Source organism: Azolla caroliniana, unplaced genomic scaffold (genome assembly GCF_043228905.1).
Source record: "Azolla caroliniana isolate FFs.n. ecotype wild unplaced genomic scaffold, voAzoCaro1.0.p SCAF_9, whole genome shotgun sequence".
Lineage (NCBI taxonomy): Eukaryota > Viridiplantae > Streptophyta > Polypodiopsida > Salviniales > Salviniaceae > Azolla > Azolla caroliniana.
Genome location: NW_028230444.1, coordinates 16840893 through 16866028, shown reverse-complemented (window position 1 = coordinate 16866028; position 25136 = coordinate 16840893). Strand labels below are relative to the sequence as shown.

General features: G+C 35.4%; 1 protein-coding gene across 1 annotated transcript; it reads left to right on the top strand.

Annotated features, from left to right (window-relative positions):
- The first annotated feature begins 11124 nt into the window (after positions 1 to 11124).
- LOC147860271 (vesicle-associated protein 3-1-like) lies at positions 11125 to 15074 on the top strand. The gene is made up of 10 exons (XM_087324967.1): positions 11125 to 11148; positions 11590 to 11812; positions 12168 to 12238; positions 12570 to 12651; positions 12874 to 12989; positions 13236 to 13409; positions 13607 to 13645; positions 13728 to 13805; positions 13992 to 14144; positions 14759 to 15074. The coding sequence occupies exons 2-9, from the start codon at positions 11758 to 11760 to the stop codon at positions 14094 to 14096; spliced, it is 720 nt and encodes a 239-aa protein (XP_087181093.1). The 5' UTR covers positions 11125 to 11148; positions 11590 to 11757; the 3' UTR covers positions 14097 to 14144; positions 14759 to 15074.
- Positions 15075 to 25136: the final 10062 nt, after the last annotated feature.

The window sequence follows — 25136 nt, the reverse complement described above, 5'->3', positions numbered from 1 at the left end:
CATGAGTTTGTGTCCTAATTTAGCTCCATGGAAATGTCTTTTCAAAGTGTTAATGGAAAAGGTACTACCAAGAAGCCATTGGCAAAGGTTCATTACCCACTCACTACACCACCATTAAGTTATTTTTCCAATTGTATACATTAGGATATCTCGATGTCTTTTTCTTGGAGTCTTTACATCATTTGCATTGCACTTTGACTTGTTATTCTTCACAACTTAAATAAACAAGGCATCTTGGTATTCATTGTCATTCTTTATAACGATCCTGTCAAATAAATGACATTCACATTTACATCTATTCAAACATTACAAATGTATGATCGTAAAGGTATGTGTAAAGAATCTAATCATTTAATGAAGGAATTATTTATAGAAACGAATTATTCAAACAGCATAATCTAATGATGTGTAAATTAAAGTCCTCCTTGGAACATTTCCCCTTGATAATCGTGCAAGTGTGAATGCACATGGGAGTGAAATGGATAATGTTCAACTACTTGATTAGTTTTTGTCGATCAATTTTGAAAACACATGATGAGGTTTATATGCTTGAATGTAAATCTCAAAAGCATTAGTTTACGAGTCCATACAACAAACCATACAAGTTTGGTTTGACTCAAGAACATCATTGAGCACGTCCATTCTCTCTTCATTCATCTAGTCTTGGACCAATATTAATAACTATATTTTTCCCACCCCTATTATAACCTTGTGCATCTAAAATTCCAAAGACGTTTCGCAATCACAAAGTGAAAAAACTCATTGGTTCAACATTGAGATGAACATGATATGAATCCTCCCACTTTCAAATTTCTAATAACATTGTGAATATTGCTATTATAGAGTCCATTTGCTTTTATGTCACAATGCATTCATTAAAAACACATGCCCAACATCATTCATGGTAGTATGGGCCTCATTCAACAAAGAGCATTAATCATAAACATAAGATCCAATTGTAAGGTATACACATTATGAACCTCAAATTTTCAAGAGCGAGCATATTTAATGAATTGAACCCCATTGTTGCATCATTGGCACGAACACAAAAAAACTTCCCATAAACACTAGAGATCACATTAAAGTTAATATTAATTTGTCATAAATTTGCATCACTTTATACTTTATGAACTTTATTTACACTATCTTTCATGTTCATGTCTATCGTATCGTATACGTTCCATGTGATCATACATCAACTAGTTTAAATTTTAAATACATCATGGGTCTCTAAAAACCCAAGAGGAGTATATTTAAAGTGATGCAAATCTAGTGTTTTATTTGTTTTCATTGGGATGCCCTTTTCTTGTCTATTTTTAGTAGTTTACAGAAGTGCGTATAGTTAAGATGTCTCTCTCCATATCTTGAAAATGTTATAAGACGTAGTGTAGACACAAACATACATTTTCAAGCTTGTCTTTTTTGTTCAAATCATGGCATCTCCTTTTGTAGGATGCTCTTTAAATCTCTCTAGCGGAATCCAAATTCAATCAACAAACAAAAATTCTAACATTTTCCATTAATTTGGAAATGGAGCATATTCTTTAACTAAAATGGAATCAACACATATGAAACAGCATTGTTAATCTTGATAACAACATGAGCTCTTAATACTTACACCATACCTATGCTCATTCAAAGGATAATTGGACAAAAATAAGAGGGATAACTTAATGCATACGATAAAAAATGGAAGCACAAATGCACATCATCAAAGTGCTCCAAAAAATCTAATCTACTATAAAGTGGCCAATTTTTCGTTCCCATGGATTCTCTATGGTTTAAAACCCCCCAAAACAACCTTGGAGTACCAAACACCAAACGAGAATGATGAGGTTCAAGATGCCAATTATATGCAAGAATCATTAAAATGAGCATGATTAGTGTGACCAACAGCTTTGTTAACTATATGGTAAAGGATAAACCATTTGCTTTTTTACGAGGGATGTGTAGTGTTATGCCCAATGTGATCACTTTGACAATGAATAAAAATAAAGAGTAATATCAATCATACCCATGGTACCAAAACTTTCTCGTATCTTTGGAATAGTTATTGCAAAAAAGTCATTGTTCTAATTCACACAATATTAGCTTAATGCATTTAAGAGACTTTACATTATTTTGATTTGTTAATCTGTCGGCAAGCAAGTTGCGTGGACAAACTTGATGGTCAAGAGAATGTGCTAAGTATCTCACCATTTGCGATTAAGTTTACTCTTCATCGACACTCAACCATATGTTGACTCATATTTTATATCCCACATTGTTAGAAAACATGGTAAAGATATACATATTGTAAGGCCCATTTGATGATTACTTTGTTGTGGTAATTGCAACATTAAGGTTGTGGTTTTGTCTTGGGGAATGTAGTAAGATGTTTTGTTTGTAAAATCTCTTTATAATTGAAATATGAGACCATGTAGGGCAAAATTTTGACGGGTGTCATACTCGTAAAAAAACATACTCCTAATGAAAATGTCCATCAAGTACATATAAAGTTAAAATTTTTGTTTTCATGTGAAAGGTCCCTAAAAATTATATATGTCAAACGACATGCTAAAATTCTACATTTTTTCATTTTTTCAATGTCATATACATATATTATATATATCCCACATATTGTCATATAAATATATGTATGTACTATGAAGTGTGTATAATAATATATTATATGTTTTTTTATAACACGCTTAAAATAATATCATGTAATTATAATATGTATTCTTTACTAATAATATTAGTTGAATTTTTATTTAAATTTTAAACAATAACCTTTATTAAATACTCTAAGATTGTAGACTCTAGGTTTGATTTTAATGTTTAAGTTCTATGTTAGAACTAAAAAAAAATTAACTAAATTGTTTAGCAAACAAATTTTTTTTCATACTCTTTTTTTCCAAAAAAAACACTACTTCACATTAGTTAGCAAACAAAATACAATAAAGTTCAAACATTAAGATCCACATGGACTAACCTTAGAGGGATCGATATGATATATACAACTCCAAAAACGTACTACTATGCTTTATTAAAAATTTTGAGGTTAGTATAGAAAAGGTGAGCACTAGGTCATATTACTATGCTTTTCATTTTTAAAATTTGTGTGTCAAATGACATGTTAGTTTTTACAATCTTATGTCATATGCATAGATTGACACGACACATGCGCGATATTCGTAATATTCGAGAATACGAAATGGCCCCAAGCATATTATAAAGGGAAAAGTACCAGGATACCCCTAGAAGTTCGTCTATTTACCATAATGCCCCTAAAATTTCCAATTAATTTGTCTATTTACATTCGTTTTGCAAAATAAATATATAAAAAAATTATTTTATTTTTATTTATTTTTTAATTTACTTTTTTTTAATTCACTAAAAAAAGAACAATCATTCATTAATAGATTATACAAATATAATTAGTATTAACTCTCCTTTATAGTGTCAAATAAAGAAAGGTGGAGTTTATAAACCATTATTATAAAAATATGATTAGTGTGAAGGCCCATTTTTAATGTCAGATAAGAAATATTCGTAAATTTTGGGAGAATAAAAAGTGAAGAATTAATGAACCTTTATTTTATTTTATTTATTTATTAAAAATAAAACAAATATTTTTACATTTATTATAAAAATTTATTAGTGTCAAGTCCCTCTTTTATTGTCCCCTTTTTTATATCATAGGAATTAGAATTTTTATCGTCCATAAAGAGGCCAATTTTGACCTATGGGACCAAAGTATACATGTGTTCTTTATATGTGTCTCCTTCCCAACAAGGGGTATTCATATATTGAAGCACAAAGTCTCTATGTGTGAATAAAGCAAACACATATGAGCTCAACCTTCTAGGTGGTGACAGGTGTCTTAAGTATTACACTTAAGTTATCACTCCCTCTTAGTATGTCAGCATATCTTGAACGAATTACACTATATGTCAAGCATGTGAAGAGCAAGTGACATTGATCATTTACATGTCTTCAATTTCATTACATTTTGATACCATGATGCAACTTCAATACCTAACTTGTGAGATCGAGTGCGAAGTAGTGCAAGGGCTCTACGAGCATTACTGCTCATATTGGTAATGAGATAAGTTTGGATACGATCAACATGCATTCTTGCTTTATATTGAGACCAACATTCAAAGTTGATATTTGCAATGTCGTATTTTAGCTTTGTCCTCTTTGTACCTTCCCACTTCATCCTCAACGATTCCACCAACCTTTCCTCAATCATTACATAATGCATAGCATCGCATGAAACCTCAATCATTACATAGGAAACTAAAAAGGAGGGAAGTCATGTACTCTCTTTTTTCTTTTAAAAAAAAAACGAATACTTGACCATGATTTGTATACGTGTTCATTTGCATTCGAATGGGAAACCCCCCCATGAATGTGAATATGTCAATCTGTGATCATATGACATACATCTTTAAAAAATGCCCATCAAATAACGTTAATACTAACCCGTCAAATTTAGGCCTTGACTGGCCATGAACATTGCTCCAAAGAACTTTCCACCCCAAAAAGATTAAATAATCAATATATGACCAAGTTAAATGCCATAAAATAAATGTGAAATATTGTTTATTGAATACTCAATGTGAGTTATTTTTTACATATATCGATTTCCAAGGCCACGGTTCAGAATCATAATGTGCTCGATCACAAATATTCATTTGCAAAGATGCAATTCAAGTCCCACCATAAATGCAATACATGTTGACATGTTCACAACACACTTCAAAAGGTGATACGTTGAGGAGTAAAGATGCCACTAAAAATGAAGAAATTCTCTCAACAAATGTTGATCGCAAACACTTTTGCTATATTACTTTTTGCTATAGACTAGTGATATTTTCCCTTGTCATAGTAACACTAAAGTAATTGATATTTGTTGTTGAACATGAATAGTTAGTGCAAAGATCATGCATAACAAAGAGAGCAGTGAAGGTAGATGTTGAGATAAAAGTATTGAATGTCTCAACATTTAGAGAGGTAGATATAGTGCACAAGAAGGGGAGATCCAAATAGTGTTGGAAAATATAGAAATATTAGATCAAATTGAATAACAAGAAGAAAGTAAGGAAAGACATTGAATATTTTTTAGAGGTTGGGAATTACCCTAGGTGCAATACTCAAAGAGAGGTCATTGTTATAGGTTGCCCAGATTGACGCAAAAAATAGTAATCTTTAAGTACTAGGATACAAGAAGCATCAATGACATTGCCCATAAGAACAACAATGTAATGAGGCATATTAAAGGTTGTAGATGACCCTTGCCATAAAAAAAAACTATTGTGAGGCATCAAGTGAGCAATCAATGTTGCCACGTAGATTGTAGGAGAAATACAAAAAAAATGTTGCTCACTCACTTTTAAGGGTAATCTCAAAAGTACTTCCATTGCTATTGAAAAATTTTAACCCTACATTTGATAAAAAAATGTAATGTGATTGATGCAGTTTAATGTTTAAGCATTACTTGTTTCATCCCATTGCCTAGATGAGGGAGAATTTGACTCATCGTCATGAGATTATCATTAAGCCTTTTCGAGCGAAGGTAGAATTGATATTTTCCCTACCATGTATGCCCTATGCAAACTTAGCAAACACATCGGTGTGTTTGGGGGTGCACATAATTTAGTATTACAATTGTATGGCAACATTATCATGGAGAGTAGTTGCATTGGGTTTGATCTCTATTAGTTTTATTACTTAAGGTGAGGTGGATCTATGTTAAAGAGATCGACCAAAGAATTTATGAAAAGTGAAACGTATCTTCCAACCCCACCAGTGATACCTCAAAAGTAGTATTAGAAGATTGCTAATGAAGGTAGGGTAGTAAAAAAAAAGGTTGTCACAACCCATTTACAAAGACACTACCCTCGATTATCACAAATCATTATTAAACTCACTAATGATTTACAAATACATGTCAAAGTAAACAATACATTGTGTGCATAACAACACTGAATCATGTTTAGAGACTTGTTGTTTGCAAATGTATTGACAAAGCATGAAGATAGAGAATACACAATGAAGTAATTATATCATAGCTAGTGATATGGAAAAAGTAAAACATCAAAATAAAGAGAATCAGCTCAAATGGCTTAACTATTTTCACAACATGTCCCATTGTTTTTTCAAGTTTTAAATATATGGTTTAGGGTGCTACAAGGAGTAGGGCTCTTTGATCCCCAGAGGTAGGGAAACACCTGACAGGATCGCAAGCTCTGAATTGCAAGGCAAAGAGACACCAACGCAGAATAAGGCAATTCGAGTACTAGCGTATACTAGGCATAAATGGATTGTAGATCCTGATCCTATCAAAGTACAACCAGATTGGCACATATGTACTCACGAAAACACATGGCTACATAAGGTTAGTTGGGACCCTTTGCAATGGACATGGCATGATCCTTACGCAGGGCAAGGAAGCAAACCCATCCCTTTTTTTCAATTCACAACTAGATTGGGTCGCCATATTCTAGCTGCTCAAACCGCCCGAGAGCTGGTTGCTGCCAAGGTCTAGCACACATATCATGTTCCTCACACAATTATCACCAAGTTTTGGAAAAAAATTTGGAAACAACAACACGCACGGCGAATCACCACTTTCCAATGGCTATTAATACATAGGTCACTACCGGTTGGTGCATGGCACCGTGGGAACCTTAGCTCTCCTAATTGTGTAGCGTGCCCAAATGCAATAAAATCAATCCGACACACTTTTGTGGGACTGCCCAAAGTCCCATTGAATATGGCAGGGGGTTGGCCGCTTATTGCAATTATGCCAGGTGCAAGGCTTAATCAAGTGGGGAAATATATGTTGGCTATCATGGTAGGCCCCTCTCCACTTGATAGATACGAGCATCAGGAGGAGGGGATGGTTTTGGTGATAAAAGCAAAAGAGGTTTTTTTCTCCACCATCGACAATGTCCACTCAACTCCTATCAATGCCAAATCTCAAGTTGTGTTGGAATTGGTTAGCCCAATAACTCTTTGGACTCTATGGAAACAACGGTGTAGACAGGTCTTCTCCAACCAAACCGTGCAACCAATAGTGTTAATGCAAGAGATATGGAGTGAAGTTGTAGCCACACTAAAAAGCCAATATGATGGCCTCAAGGGCGACTCCGATGGAGTTGAAAGACAACGACTAGCCTTCATCGATCAATGGTCGACCTCCCCCTTTATTGAGTCGGTGGGCATCCACATAAGATGGACCTATCGCGTCCCTACTAGGATTTGTATATATTAATCTCATCTGTAAAAAAATTTAACTAATGGAATGAGTTTTTTTTTGGAAAAAAAAACAAAAAAAAAAGTTTTAAATATACGACTAAAATTTCATCTTGACAACATGGCATTTACACTAACCTTTTCAAACCAAGCTTTTCAATCTCAATAGTCTTCTTATCTAGGTTGCAAGAGGTGGCAAATTGTGGGTCTGGATTTTGGTTATTATAAACAATTACAAGAGTTTCGAGGAAAATGTAAACCAATACGTTTGATGTACCAAGGGGTTGATTTCGGGAATATCCTTAGTACAAAGTTGTAAGTTGGTAGCAACTAGTCATAATAGAGATATAATAATAATTTCATTCAAGGTGAGCCATGTTCTTTTTGTAGCACACAAATTGAATTGATGTTGAACATGTTCAGTAATTGTTATTTCTTGCATGCTTGCTCAAAGAAGAGAATGGCCTTTGTGTGTTTCTTCACCCTTGAGAGTGAGGTGGAGAAAGTGGGTTCCTTGTCCACCAAACATTAAGAGTATGCAAAGAAAAATTGAAGGGAATATTGTACTTATATTATACAAAAAGAGAGAGAAGGAATCCCTCAATAAGAGGAGGAGAAGCAAATTCATAAATGATTGAAATGATTACATGGATTTCTCCATAAGGAGATTACAATGGCTTATTTTTCACCGACAAAAATAAATATACCACCTAGTGGCATAGTCTTCTTCTTCTTCTTCTTCCAAAAAAGTGGCATAGTCTTTTAGGGCATGCCCTAAAAATCAAACAAAAATAAATCTTGAGTGCACGGTTTTAGCTTAGTTTTAAATTTTGGAGAAACATCACAATGAAACAACATGGAGCCACCATACTTTCTAGCATATAGTTCAACTTCTGAGGTTTAGAAATCACATCTTCAGATGATATGAACACAATATCTCAATTAAAATGGGGACAAGGAGCCCTCCAATTCTATCTCGATGATGCCAATTCATAACTCTTCTTGTTATACACCCTTAGGTTCCTTGCTTCCAATTGTAACATCCATTGCCATCTGTAGAATATCATCAAAGGATAGTCCCATTTCGTCCTCTTGAATTTACATTCGACCATGAGGAAAGAGAGATTGCTCAAACCCTTATATGGATAGACACAATCCACATAAATGCATAGTATGGACGTGTTTCCCCTTGCCATGCTTATTGAATGGATCTTGAATATATTAATCTATACTCATAAAAAGCCCAAAAACAATAGTTTAGGGTTGTGTGTATGTATGTGTATTATTATTATTATCATTATGTTGGAACATCATGCCATGGATTTGAGTTTACGCTTCCATATAGTAACCAATGTTGGTTGCTTAAATAAGAATCACGACCAAACTTTATCCTTAGAATAAGAAGATTGTTCATGCACACAATAGTTTTACCATCTTTTATTGAATATATATATGAGTGTATGTGTGCGGATCTATATAATGTTGGGGAGAGGCCTTTTATATAGCACACAACCTTTCATGATCTCTACTTCGAGCGCTCTTGTATGCTACAATCTACTTTGAAGCTTGCTTCAGACCAATAGACATCATTAAACATCCCCAAGTTATTTATGACTTAGTAAAACAATTCATAAATGTGAGAACTTTGGATGTCTAAAACTATGGTTTTCAAAAGTTAAGAAGCTTATTTTCTGAAATAGAAGGGTTAATTAGCATAAATTCCCTAGAATCAAGGTAGATGACTTTGATGCCTCCGTATCTTTCTTACTTGGATAACTAAATATGACAACACAATAAATAAATGCATAACTTGCACCGTCCATACAAAAGGTAGAGATTTAATAATTTTTCTTTTGTTTACATGAATTATTGTGAAATTGTTGAGCGAAGGATAGAAGGAGAAATCAATGTAAATACAACTAGAGATTTGTTCGCGACTACAATTAGGACATGAACTCAATCTCTTGTTGTGGATGCTTTGATCGCAATAACGATTTCACTTTGTTTGAAGAACTATTACTCAATGGAGATCAATGAATTTCACTTCCACCATATAGAAACAAAAGTCAATCATAGACTTCCTTATTGGCAGTATGTCATATCTCGATTCTCAACGTCAATGGTAAACTGTATGTCTTTATTATGGAGGAATTTCACCATGAAGTATCAGAAATTAATCACATCATGATGCACCAACACGTGGAATGTTAATGCTCACACGTCCAATAACTTCATAGTGGATCATCAACAAGTGGAATTTTAATGGTTTACTCTCATAGTGGCACTTTGGCTTGAACTCGACAATTTACCCTCTTTACTAGATGATTTACTCTCACAATTGAACTAAGCACCCAAATGGGGGATATACATACATACATATGTATGTATGTATGTATGTATATGTGTATATATATATTGTGGTGTCTCTAAGGCGCCAAAGGGACACCACAATATATATATGGAAAGCTTCTAATTTATTGTATGGCCTTGGGATTATGATGCATTGTTCTTAACTTTCAATTAGTAGGCATAAACTCTTTGAAAGGTCATAAAACTTGATTGCCCTTCTTTTGATTTCTAAACGCAAGGCATGTAAAAATTCATTCCATGAGTTTTGTAGAATGCTTCACCCCCTCCCCCCCAAAAGCTCATTTCCACAAAGCATAACTGAAACCATATGTGCATCAAAATACTATTTGCTTGAGAATCTCCTATATATATACAATATATATAGACTTGTTCTCAAGTTCATAGTATTGTGTCATGCCGACCTCGTTTCTCATATCCCGACACTCTTCTTTTTTTCCAGCTACGTTTGATTATATCGACTCTCGGGTATTTGAAACTCTCGATTGTTGCAAATACTGCAATTTCACAGTACACTAAGCGTGTTGCAGTCTTGTCAATGCTTGCCACCATCACATTGGTCTTACTCCACGTCGAATCCTATGTTGGCAAGCCAAGCAGTAACAAAAGCATTCGTGGGTCTCAAAAATTGAACATGTTGGCAGAAGAAGCATTTGTTTCTGTTTTTTTGTTCCATTCTTCATGGGGGGGGGGGCTCTGGCTTTTCTGGAACTGTGGCATATGCATTAGTAGCATTAAACAGTACATTGGAGTGGAGTGACCCTCACGGATGGGCGGGTGGACGGCCGGCCACGGTTATGAGGTCAAGCCCATTCATTCATTCATTCATTCATAGTACGTAAAATTCATGTTCGTCTAGCATAACATTCGTTTCATACGTTGGAAAACGAATACGAATGTTATTCATTCATTCATAGTACGTAAAATTCGTGTTCGTCTAGCATAACATTCGGTTCATACGTTGGAAAAAGAATGCGAATGTTATTCAAACATTCGTGTGTTTTTTCCCCCCCCCCTTTTAAAAAGTTTTTTTTAGGTTTATTTACCTCCTAATAAATAGTTGATCCAAACGTATGGTATTTACCATTCTCGGGGAAGGGTGTTTACCATGCTCGAAAGCGAATGCACGTATGGTACGTACTATGCATTCATTCATTGGAGAGATCCACCCCCCCCCCCATAATGAGAAATGAAACACACACACACACACACACACAAAAGAAAAGAGAGAGAGAGAGACACACACACCACCCCCACAGAGTGAGAGAGAGAGAGAGAGAGGAGAGAGAGGAGAGAGAGAAGAGAGAGAGACACACACATACACTCCCCACAGAATGAGAGAGTGAGACAGAGAGAGAGAGAGAGACACACACACACACACACACACACAGAAGAGAAGAAAGAAGAAGAAGAAGAAGAAGAAGAAGAAGAAGAAGAAGGAAGCGCTTTCCAGAAGGCAACACCTGCAGCAGCTGTAGAATCACAACCACCATTTCTCTTCTTCTCTTCTTTCTGCCATACGATCGCCGCCTCCAGGTAAACTGATCTCTCTGTCTGTCTGTCTGTCTGTCTGTATATTCATTTCCTTCTCTCCTCTCGATGTTTTTTTTTTTTTTTTGTAGCAAAATTTCTTGCGATCATGATCCACCCCATTCTCTGCTCCTTCCTATTTCTTTCTCATCATCTTTTCCTTCGGAATGACTTCTGAGCCGCCATGCCTCTCTCTCTCTCTCTCTCTCTCTCTCTCTGTGTCTCTCTATGTTTTTTTTAAAAATTTTCTTTTCGGAAAGTTACGTGGTGCATTCTCAAGATCTGGTCCAGATCTGTCCATCTATGGATATTCAATGCCTCAAACCTTCAACTTCTCTACCTCTTACCTCTTACCTATAAAAAATACCTTTGATTTCCGTCTCGGTATAATTTTTTTGTGACCTCCAGATCTTCTTTGTTTTCCTTCCCTTTCGTTGCTTCCTTCAGGGAGAATGTCCGAATCTCAATCGATTCTCGTTGGGGACTGTTTCTCACGCCATAGCTGAGCGTTGTGTAGCACAATTCCATTCCCATTCCTATTCCTATTCCATCATTATCATTCATCACCTGTAAAAACCGACTCTTCTCTGCGAAGGAAACCACAAAATATCGAAAATGAAGATGCGTTCCGAGCTCCTGTCCATTCAACCGGGAGATCTCAAGTTCACTTGTAAGTCTCTCTACTACCTATTACTAATTCCATATCATTCCTTCCTTTTTCCTTTTCTCGCCCGCCTCTCAGTTTCCCCTTAATTTCCTCGAATGCCCCTGGGAAACGGTTCCCAGTTATCTCCCCCAGAACGCCCTTGGTCAACCCTCCGAAAAAGAGGGATAAGGGAAGATGAATCGCTGTAATAGCACAACATATCTGAGAAATAAAAGGGGACGAATCCTACCGCTTGTGACAGGGTTGACCAAAGCCATTCATGGGAATAAAGGGAAACTCTGGGATAATTCTAAGCTTCTTCGCATTTTTTTTTGTGTGTGTTCCCGTCGTCATCTGTTCTCCATTTCTGATCGTCCAGTTGAGGTGGGGAAGCAATTGTCTTGCTCATTGAAGCTCGTGAACAAGACTGATGATTCCGTGGCTTTCAAGGTATGTATGTGTATATGTAATCAATATGGTTGAAGGATAAATTAAGTTGATTCAGAAAATCAATACTTGTCCAAAATGGTTGTATTAAATGCACGTGCTTTGTGTAGGTTTAGGCTAGGGTTATCTAATTTTTGCACAGGTTTCAGCTGGTGATTCTCTTTGATCACTTAGTTAGGTCTTCTTTTTTATACACAACTTCATTTGGTCTCCAAGAGGAAAGACAAAACAATTAGGATTTTCTTTTACTTTATTATTATTATTTTTATGTTCTTTTGTGCGGAAACAAGGGTTTGAAAAACAATCGGTCTTACTCATTGATCTGGAATCATAGGTCAAAACCACTGCTCCGAAGAAGTATTGTGTTCGACCTAACACTGGACTTGTTCCCCCTGGAGCTTCTTGTGATGTCACAGGTGAAAAATCTATGGAACCTTGGGTCTTGAATTTTTTAGAAATCCATGTTAATGTGTTACACAATTCTATGTGCTCTTTACATATATGATATCACATCTTAGAAATTGCGTTGCTATAATGTTCAAGTGCATGCAAAGTTTGTTGAATAGATCTATATTTGTATGTTTTGTAAGAAGTGGGATTATCTTTGAACCTCAATATAAAATTTGATTTTTTTGCAGTGACTATGCAAGCGCAACATGAAGTTCCATCAGACATGCAATGCAAAGACAAGTTCCTTGTCCAGAGTGTGGTGACCGAAGAAGGTTTTGAAGAGGCTGAAATCTCTCCAGAGCTGGTGATTGTTTCTGATCTGTGGTTGATTCCCTAATGAATGCCAAGATTGATAAGTCCTTGTGTCTGATATATTTGAAGATTTTGCACAATTTCATTTTTTGCATCTATCATCATCCCAATTTGTTTTTCTATATTCCAACTTTCCAAAATTTAATAGAAGCTCATTTTATTGAATTTTCTTTTCTCTGCTCTTAAGAGTTGTATTTTGAGTTTTGACCCTTGAATTTCTATATGCTTGCATATGTAGTTCAATAAACAACCAGGAAAGGAGGTTTATGAGGCGAAATTGAAGGTCATTTATGTCTTGCCACCTCCACCGACAGCTGCACTTCCGTTTTCACCTTCACCTCAACGTCAACCTGAAGTGTTACCCGAATCGGTAGCTTCACCACACACGAGCAATCAGAATGCATATGATTCGGTAAGTTGAAAAAGTGGAATAGGAAATACATACATACCTTTTGTAGAATGTTCTAGAAATCTGCTAAGAAGTTGTTTTTCTCGAAAAAATATTTCTTAAGTTACAGAAATTGGATAAAACAAAACAAAAAAGTTATTGTAGATGTATCAGGTAAATTTTTAAGTCCTTATTCACCAAAGTTTTGCTTTTAAACACAGGCACGAGATTTGGAGGATCAGAAGACGAAGCTTGCGGAGGTTAAGTTTTGATTTAAATTTGAGTTTCTTGGGCAATAGAAAGCCATGTCTTATTTATTTTTTCTCCAAAATTTTTGGTCAGTTGACGGCACAACTTGCCAAATTGCGTGAGGAAAAGCAAGACGCTATAACAAAGTCTCAACAACTGCAGTTAGAATGTGTAAGTGATTGCAGTAGAAATTAAGTATGATTGTGATATGAATATGTAAGAAATTTATGTCTTTTAGGATTAGGTATCTATCATCAATCAATCTATCTTAGTATGAGCCGAAGGATATTAATACAAACAATAGTTTTACATCTATATAATGAAGAAATACTCTGAATTTCTTGTTTGAAATCACAGATGTCGCAAGCCAAAAAACGACCCAATGCAACCGGCTTCTCGTTCTTGTTTGTAATTGTGATTTTTCTTATTGGGATTGCACTCGGCTATATCTTTCGTTCATAGCCTTTTTATCTTTCATCGAGAATCTGGAGCAACAGTGCTTAACCAAGAGTAAGGATTTTGATTTAAATATTTAGATCATCCAACCAATAATCAATAGCTTTTCTTTAGCAGATTAATTAATATTCCTACCGTTTTATCTTTTTTATAAACTTTAAGAATGCGTTCGTGTTTTTGTTTGCATTGATTGAGAATATAAATCACTGTAATGGCTTCAACTTTTAAATAGATTTTACATGACACCTTTTCATATTAATTTAAAATTACAACGTACATTCAAGAATGACTGCCAATGTTTTTTTTTTACCTTTTCCCTTATTTACCCATTAGTAACCACTATTTCTAGCTTTATGTGGTGTAATTAATTTGATTGAATTTAAAGTGAGGAGCTCTTTTTGTGATTTGATTATAAAGTCCTCACTGTATCCTTGTAATTTAAGACAACATCGGGGTGTTCTGATAGTTTGAAAAAATATAGCTGTCTGGTGCTAGTTTCAAAAGATCATTAGAGTGCTCTGGTAGTTACGAGAGAACCATAGGGGTATCCTGGTAATTCAAAATATATTATGGCTATTTTGGTTGTGTTTTCTTTCGTATATATCATTAATTCATCCAATCTTTGCTGGTTTGTGATTTATTGATTGCTAATGAGACAAAATGATCAGGTCAAGAAAAGAAAGGATGGAGAACGAATGAAGAATTGGCAAAATATAAAACCGAATGAATGAAGAATTGATAAAATATAAAACCATTTCTGGAGATCTATCTAAAGTAGTGTCTCATCTACCTAGTACAAGGGTGCAGATACAAAAAATGCACAAACGTACACAGTAGAGTTTTTGATTTATATATGTATGTATATGTATGAAGACCCAACTTTCGGAACTAGCCAATTATTTATCTCTTTGTAGTAGTGACAAATCTTATGTTTTCTCAGACTTAGGTTTTCTGCATCTTAATTTTATCTACATAGCTTGGTGACATGGTGTTTGTTGTATTTTTTGACACTTTAGTGGCATCATCTGTCACAATATTTGTCCTGATAATGTGATACTCCCTAAACTAGATTTCTGATGATATATATATATATATTAAGGAAATTGTAATCTGGTACTTTCACCGATTCCACGGTTTCGAAGTGATTGTTAATTGGAGTAATGTCATCCCTTCAGTTTCATACTCCGTATTATGAGGCACTGGTGTTATAATTCTGGTAACAAGTTAACAGGGGGGAACATGTAATCATGGATTGGCTTCCCAAGTATCCCTGAAGGGCGTTAGCAGAACTGGGGGTATCAAACTGCAAGAAATGTGCTTTTGGTCTTGTGAGGACGGGGGGTAATGAAGCTGTGACATGCTCTTCTTGTTTTGTAATGTCAATGGAATTAGTACTCTATTCTGAACTGCAGTTTGTAATCATGGTGTTGATTTGCATGATGATTCAATGATGACCATGGTGCATCCATCTACCATATTTGTTAACTCTGGATTGCATATTTTGCTGTTTTATAAGTGCTGTTTGATGATTGTTATTTGTAGTCGTGGTCTTAAATCTTATCGATGCTAATAGTCAAATCCTTATTCTATGCATTTACACATAAATCTTGACCAATGTTATGATTTGATGTTCAACCAACAATCTCATGGGAAGTGTTTTAAAAACATGCCAGTCTTTGGAATGGCAAAATTTTAAAACTTGGCTGTCCATTGGCATTTAAAAATTGCTAATTATCCAAATGCATGGGTGTAAGGTAAATCTACACAATTATAAGGAATGAGGTGCATTCTTTTTTTCACATCTTTTTATATCCCAAACAAATGCAATTGGTCTCTTTTGGTGTATTGATCCCAACAAACATTAAAATTTTAAGAGTTGGTTTCACATGCAATTGATGACTTTGGTCTCATTTGGTGTGGTGATGCTCACAAACATTAATAAACTTAAATATTTAGGAGCTGGTTTTGTTTTTTTTGTTTTTGATCTTATTCATCTTATAGAACCGTCTTTCACATGTGATTCATCATATTTTATCATTTACAATATTTGCTTTTGATCTTATTCATCTTAGGAAAACCCTTGTTTCACATGTTATTGATAGTAGTAGCAAAATAAGAACCTATCCTCCAAAGTCTCATTATCCATGGAGAAGATTGCCCCCATTCATCATATGATCACAACAATTTTTCCAAGACTCGTGCATGGTTTTACCTCTAAGACAACTCCTTATCCTCACAATGAGAGATCGTCTTTCTCCTTTGCATTTTTCTATTTAATCAATACATATGAATCCTCACCAAAATGATTTCATCATGCTTGTAACCACTCTCTAGTGCATGCATCCAATTTGTTAGAATCTTTATCGTAGTATGTTGGACAAAGGAGCTTTGCAGGTTCAAACATATAACTTAAATATTAGGTGCTAGATCATGGAAAGAACCAACTGCAAATGTCTTTTGGAGATGAAATGGACTTTCTCCACAACATCTCAAACAATTTTGGAAACGACCGTGGGGGTATAAAAATGAGCACAAAAATTGTTTGTTTCCGTTGGTTGTTGGTTCATAAGCTATACCAGTTAATGGGTGGAAAAAAGTTAATGTAGAAAAGATGTCGTGCCCTTTCTGTATGGATCTAGTACAGATTACTTAGCATTGTTCGTGGAGTTGTGGTTTTGCTATGGACATATGGAAACAAATCATAACATTATCAATACTAGTATATCCTCGAGCAGTGTATACATGGAGAGTGGTATTATGGGCAGTGGTATAAGGTAAACCTATGGTATATGAACAAGAGGAGGTTGTAGATGCTATTGCGATGAGACGTGGTTTGATGGAAAAGAAATTGATACCTTTGAATCCACACATAGAGACAGATAAACCTCAAATATGGCAATTGGTAAGTAGTATTACAATTTGTTATATTTGGAAGGCTTGATGTTTGAAGGTATTTCAAAATGTGACGGAAAGACTTGCCTAAATAATGTCTGGGATTTGGACAGAGATTGTGCATAATCTCAAAGGTTTGTTGGATAGTATAAAAGGTAGTACGCAACTACCAAAGGTTAAGCGATTGGAGTTTCATGCCATCTGGGACATAGGTATATTTTATAGACGACTTTCTGATAAGGTGGGGTGGTTTTACTCTACACCAAAGTATTTATTTAAGCCGTTGGTTAGAATTTAGAAAAAGGGGATCTGTGGTATATCTTGTAGGTTAGCCTCATGGCGTTTTCTAATACTAATGTAGTATTGTTTTTTGGAAAAAAAACATATAACTTAAAATGATTCTCTAATGTAGCAATCAGATTCGTTACCTGGATGTATTCTTCCTCTTTTTCTTCTTTGATTTGAAGATCTATTTTCTTCCTCTATTTTGATGTGCTCTCTCTATGTCTCTCTCTTTTTTCTTCCTCTATTTTGATGTGCTCTCTCTCGTTTTTTCGTAAATAATGGCTTTCATTATGAAAGAAAAAACACCATCATGACTAACTTACTACAAAGTATAGAACCCCTTCTATCTATGGTATGTAAAGACTACTATGACTCCAAACTCAATGCTACCCTACACACCAATTCAAATGGCGAATATGATGATATGTGACCTTGCTGAGTTCTCTCTCTTCATGTTTGAGATTTCGTGACTTCTCTAGCACTGTCAATTGCCACAAAAGAAGTCCTTTTAACTTTAGAACATATTTTCTCACCCCAACTTGTGAATCAAAAGTGAAGGCATTCCACATATTCCAATTGAACCATAGTCCCAATACTTCAAGAACGCAAAAATAATTTGAAAATGAGGCATTGTTTCATTGTTCTCCATATGTGCAAAAACCCAACTGAAGGAAGATAGGCTTACTCTAGTTAGAGGCATCCACAGTAAATTGATACTCCTCCAAACCATCATTGCCATCGGGCATGAAATAAATCGATGCCTACTATGTTCCAATTCCACCGAACAAAAGAAACACGATCCTTAAGTAATGTTTCTTTTTTTTAATGCATCCCCCAATGGTAAAGCTCCAACCATAACTCTCCAAATAAATACCTTGGCTCATCGCATCAATTGAGAACACCAATCTGCCTTGATCACATGAAGCCACCAAGTAATGGGCTTATGAAAACCCCATATCTTTATAACCCTTTCTTCCAACCACTTATGTTTGTCAATCAACTTGTGATAAGCAACATTTGTTGAGATCATAGTCAATCTCTTATATACAACAAACCTCCAATCAAGCTCTTGAGATTGTCCATCTAAATTAGGAATTGGCTCATACGAAGATAGTATTTCTTGCAACTTATCCCAAATAGGTATAACCTTTTGGAATATGAAATGTTGATCTTATTGTTCGAAAGACCATTAATCTTCTTTGTGATACCAACATAGCATCCTTAATTGCTACCAAACCCAATCTAGCCATCTGATTAAATCGAAGGTTAAGAATTTGTTTACCTTCCCACCTCAACAATCTTGATGTCGCCAAAACCTCCATTTGTAATGAATTGGCACATCCTCTTTCTTGTGGAGGGTGCCATTCCACAAAATCCAACATACTTTGCCAAGATGTCAACAAATGATTGACTATCATAGACCCTGCACATTTGACATCCCTGTCAGAATTAATTACATTCCACCAATTAGCTTCAATCTTCATGTTTCCAAGTTTAATTCTGTTCTTCTCTATAAAGCACGCCACCATTTCTGTCCAAGGTTGTACACATTCAAACATCAATTGCATGAAAGTATATTGACGAGCCACCATATGCTCATATAGATTCAATATTGATGTCCGAGCAAGATGCTTCGGAGTACAAACATGATCCCATGCCAACCACATAAGGCACTTTTCCCTTTTCTTTTCCATAACAACATTCGCATTGACCGTGACAACATTTCAAGAGCTTTCTTTGACCATGGGAACAAAGGAAGATAATAAGATACCATAGAGACCATAATCGATTGGACCATCTTAAGTCGTATATGAAAAGGCCAAAATTGAGACCTCCAATACATAAACTTATCCTCCAATCTTTTTGATACCCACTCAATAAGATTCACATGAGAAACTTCCATCCCAATTGGATATCCAAGGTGACGACAAATCATACCATGATGTACTACCCTTTTTGACCACCCCAACCCTAACACATTTTGTTTTGTACATGAAATGAGGATAGATTTATGCATATTAATTCTCAACCCTGAAGTGTTTGCAAAACAATTCCCACACATCTCTTGTCTTACTAATATTTTCCTGATTAGGTGCCAAAAACATAATATGGTCATCTGTGAGAGCTTGAACAATACATGGCTTCCCTGATGGCAACCTTAGTACAAGCAATTCTTCCTCCATAGCCATATTGTGTAACTTAACAAGAATAGGATGTGTCACAATAGTGAAGAGTAAAAGACTTATCTAACAACCTTGTCTAGCTGATCTCCGAATAGAAATCGGTTGTGTTACTTCTCCATTAAACATCACATGTGAACCGAAACCTCCCCTAATGTGTATATCAATTTAGACATATGATCACCAAAACCCATATGAGACATCAATTGATTTATAAATGACCAATCCACATTATCATAGGCTTTCTCGATATCCAATTGTAGCAACACTAATTTTTGTTTAGATTCCTTTGCATAGTCAATTGCCATTTGAACATTTAAAATATTATGTAAATGTCTCTTTTTTGCTAAGAACCCATATTGAGCATTATGAATAATAGAAGGTAAAACCTTATGCAACTTATTGGCCATCACTTTTGCAAAAATCTTGTACATTCCCCTCATCAATGAAATAGGCCTCCATTGAACAAAGGAAGATGGAGAAGACACCTTTGGTAAAAGCTTTATCAAACCAATCTTCCAAGAATGAGGCATTTCCCCTGATGTCCACACCTTCTGAAATAAAATTGTAAAAGGCCCCTTTAACTTAATCATATATTTTTTAAAGAGTTCATGTGTTAATCCATCCCACCTAGGACTCTTATCATTAGCAAGATGTGACACGACATGTTCCACCTCATCCTTTGAAATATTAGCATGTAATGATTGTGCCACATCATGCGATGCATGATTTTTCACTCCATTAAAAAATACATCTCTATCCTTTTTAACATTATCAGTGATACACACTTGTACATCCAAAACACGTTCGTGTTCACAAGTGGAAGGCTCGCGCATTCCAGATGTAGATTCCTTTTGTAAATATCCAAATATACCCTCTCTACAAAAATTGGATGCACTAGTATCACATGTTCCAAAACTTGATTAGAATTTGCAAAATTAATAAAACATGATAGGTCTCCGAGTGGAGAACATGTGAAATTCACTTAACTTTGGATGTGTTGATATGTTAATGCCATTATAATAAAGTTCAACAATGGCTCAATATCACACTTTTGTGTGACATGGCAAAGAACACGTTCACGTTCACGTTCACAAGTGGAAGGCTCGCGCATTCCACATGTAGATTCCTTTTGTAAATATCCAAATATACCCTCTCTACAAAAATTGGATGCACTAGTATCACATGTTCCACAACTTGATTAGAATTTGCAAAATTCATAAAACATGATAGGTCTCCGAGTGAAGAACATGTGAAATTCACTTAACTTTGGATGTGTTGATATGTTAATGCCATTATAATAAAGTTCAACAATGGCTCAATATCGAGCTTTTGTGCGACATGGCAAACACTCAAATGAAGACTTATATTTGTTTGCTAAGTTTTGCAAAAATATGAGGTGTAATTGTATCCATGCTAATAAAATGAGTTATAATTTATAGTTTGACCCATACTCGTATGTATATAATTGTGGACAATGTAAGATAGTGAACCTTAGGATAATGTGATTGAAAATAACAAACTTATTAAGGCTTTTAATACTTGTGTTTAAAGTTGATCTAATCTAATCCTTAGGTGATTCGCATGGGATCGAACTCCGAAGGATAATACTAGTGGAACTACAAGCGTATGAAACATGTGGATATTGATGAGAGGTGTACTCCAAGGTTGTGCAACTAATGGAACAATGTGTCATCGACCATTATCAACACACTACACAATGTAAGCAGCAATGGAAAACAAACAAACATAATAGTTTGATAATTAAGAACACACTACACATTCTAAGCAGATATAGAAGACAAAGATCCATAATATATGAACTGTTATATATTAGACATAGTTTGACAGTATCGACAACCGATCTCAATTAACGACATGGACAGTCTTGACGACCATTCAATAGGGATAATATGTTTAGGTAAAGTTTGAACGAAATCAACCTTAAGGTTAACTAATTCATGTTTCTCCATATTAGAGTCAACAATAGATGCGATGAAACCAATGTCATAAGTCAACAAACCAAGTATAGGAATATAATTGAAACATATAGAAGAATATAAACAATGGAGTACACCAATGGAAGAACCCAAAATTTGTATTAGAGCTTGGAATTCATAAGTTTACACATCATCAACAAAACATTTTATTACTTAGCAATCAAATAATCAATGCCATTATCCTCTTCATCCCTTAGAGACGTCTCTACAGCTATTTGTGCACTGTCTTTCCCTATTAACCGAGCAACCGTAAGATCTTCTATAAGGTCCTCATCAAGCTCAATTAGCTCACTTGGTTCCCTAGCTAATGGAGGAATAGGCTGTCCTGAAGACGGTTGAAACCTTTCCCTATCAGGGATGTGCTTTGCACCGACCTCCTCATCTTGGTCTGGGCATTCCCACAAGGCCTCAATCCTCATATTAATAAATATAACCTGCTCCTCGTCCTTCTCCAATGCTACAATGTTTCTGAAGAGCTTCAATACGCATAACAATGGGCCCGATTTGGTTTCTTGGCCTTGAAACCAAACCAAACCATTTATTAATAATAAAAACCGAACCAAATTGTTTAAAATTTATGAATCCATTTAAACCGAACCATTTAGAGCTGAACTGTTAAACTAAACAGTTTAAAGAATAGGAGAAACTAAACCGTTTAAAACCAAACCGTTTATGAAAAATTTAAAACCAAACCAAACTTGTTTATCATAAATAAAAACCAAACCATTTTTTATTGATGTTAGTCATCATACTTATCATAAATTTATGTGAGAAAATCATCATAAATTTATTCATTATACTTATCATAAATTTGATCATTACACTTATCATTAATTTGATCATCATAAATGAAAAGGAGACTCTACATATAATGCATATAAAATTTAATAATTTAAACTAAAGTTTAAAATCAAAAGTTGAAAGTTAGAGCTTATAGGGAAAATTTATGAGTGTTTATTAACCTATAAGGCTATAAACCTTTAAACCTTTAAACCGAACCACATAAATAGAAACCGATAAGCCGATAAACCACTAAACCAGTAAGTTCAAAACCGATCCGATCCGAACCGAAATCGATTAGTAACATTTGAAACCAAACCAAACCATTTATTTATCTTCGAACTTATAAACCGTTAAGCCACAGTTTATCGGTTCGATTCAGTTTGAGTCAAAACCGAGCCCATTGCTAAATGCGCATGTAGACGTTGTCCCTGTAAAGAAAGGGCAAGAAGACTTAGTTATCGAACCATAAGAATCCGTATTGATTATCTCAATAACGTAAACCTAGTTCGAGGAATACCTGTGCTAGAAAATAGTTCTAATATCCAATCTCCTTCTATCGAGAACATTTCAATCAAACGCATCATAAGTCGTTGAGGTTTTTGGGATGGGTTGAGAAGTCCTCGTTCTATCGTGGTGACATGTCGCAATTTCCGTGTGACTGTTGGATATACCAACAGGTTTGAACCTCCGACTGCATTAGAATGCTCCTTGCTTCTTTGTTTCTTTATTTCATCGAAGTAGCCAACCATAATGTACTCAATGGCATTTACGAACCAAAAGGTTGGTCTTCTATTGACGTTGGTTTTTATCCTATAACAAATATGGGAGAGTTAAGAATAGATTCAATAAATTAGGAACGAAGGTATGGTGAATGAGACTTATAAATAATCCTTACTAAGCAAGGTTCTCGATGCCATGGCAATGAGTTCTCAACACTTGAGCTACCGAGTACCCTTGGTCCATACTATGAAACACGACTTTCCTCCACAAGGATGCAGTCCTCAGCTTAGCAAAATCCTTAACCATTTTTTCTAATTGTTTGAACCTAAAAGGTTCATCGTTGTATGATGATCCAACCATTCGAAATCCATAAGGAATATATGCAATCAATAGTGCATATTCCTTCTTTGGCACTTTCTGGATCATCTCAACGACATCGCAACAAATCACATTATAGTAGAGATATTTCATAATGTGTTTTTTGTGGCTAATTTTTTTGAAAGAGCCATCTTCTTCCATTTCATATGCCTTAACTAAGCGACGTTCTTTTTTGTTTCTGGCTCTCTCGAGATGTGCAAGGAAGGATGTTGGGAAGTCGTGTATATCCTTGACTTCTCCTGGTTTCTTACCACGACATGGTTTCTAATAGAGACAATAAGGCATCGAGTATTAATACACAACATCTACATATTAAGAAAACTTTATTATAAAGACAAATACTAACCCAATCCTTGAATGCAATAAAATACTTAGATAACGCCTTATATGAAGACGTCAGAGGGTAATCCTCAATCACTTGTTCCCAAGTTATACATCCAAGTTGTTTCATCATAACTTCTTGGATCTTCATATACACCTTATGATTGTGAAATCACAAATAGAGATTAGAACTTTATATAAACCCATATTTGTTTCATTTAACTATTTGAGAAGACTTACTTGTTGAACTCAATGACCATCTCTTCGAGGCTCAATTCTTTGGCCACAACCCTTGACAAAACAGACACCAAAAGTTGGTCATCCTTAATACCTTGCATTGCTCTTCAGAGAGACAACTTCATGTCGTCGACCGCTTCTTCAAAAGACCAGTCAATTTTCTTCGCAAGTGATTTTAATTCGAGCTGGGGGTCTACCTTACATTTCTTTTGCCGTTGACCCTTGACCTCTTTATTCTCCCACATTGAAAAAATTTGATTTTGTAGGTCCTAGACATCTCCATCTCTAAACACTAGTTGAAACCATGACTCGTACTTGTAAAGACCATCTGACTTAACATTATCATGAACCACAATGCCGACCTCATGAAGACATTGACGTCGTAGTCCGGGGTGTAGCTTTAAAACGAACTTTTGTTTGACGTCCAAGTACTCATGGTGGAAGAACCTTATCCGTTCGATGGATGACATTTTTTGCCGGTAGTCATTGTCATTGCTGTGGTCCCATGCTAAGAGTTTTGCCTCTTCAGTTGTGAGGCCCACATATATTTTGCACTCGGCATACTTGAAGAAGAAATTGGTTTGGTGCTCTCTTACAAGTTGTCGTCGTGCTTCAGTCGAATGTGATCCACCAATTACAAAGTAATTGTATTGATCATGCTTTCTCACGTCAAAATCCTCAATTGTGGAACATTCTTTAGGAGCCACCATGACAATAAAGGGTACAACTGTCGCATGTGGATTTATTTCATTTTCTTATTGAGATTTTGAACATGCACTCGATGTGGCTCTCTAATCTCAAGTGGTCTTCGTCCTGTTTTCACATCTACTGGTGGCCTATGAATGTGTGTTATAGGCAAATTGAAGACTTGCCCTTCTCTCACCAGTTTCATTTGCATTAACTCTCTATGAATCTTATTTTGCTCAGAGGATAAGACACCGAATGCTAGTTCAGCCCCTGGCGTCAGCCGAGTTTCGTTGTCTTCAAATGAGCTTGATGATTCAGAGTTTGATCTTTGTCATATTTTTCTTTCTAGGTCTCGATTGCACCTTGCATAACTTTTTTGGGGCCTTTACCAGGGATAGCGAGGCATCCCTTAGAGTTATGTGGCCTTGTATATATGGTCTTAATGTTATTATCAGATTTTGAGAAATCTCAAGAGTGAGTTTAAAAGATTTAGGACCACAAGACTCCTTGACAAGCTGATCTTCCGAGAGGAACATTTTACGGACTCCCTTAGAGCAGTCCAC

Coding starts and splice junctions, on each gene's coding strand:
- LOC147860271 (XM_087324967.1), top strand. CDS start 11,758: ATGAAGATGCGTTCCGAGCTCCTGTCCATTCAACCGGGAGATCTCAAG. Junction 12,652..12,873: donor AGCTTCTTGTGATGTCACAG/GTGAAAAATCTA, acceptor ATTTTTTTGCAG/TGACTATGCAAGCGCAACAT. Junction 13,646..13,727: donor AGAAGACGAAGCTTGCGGAG/GTTAAGTTTTGA, acceptor ATTTTTGGTCAG/TTGACGGCACAACTTGCCAA.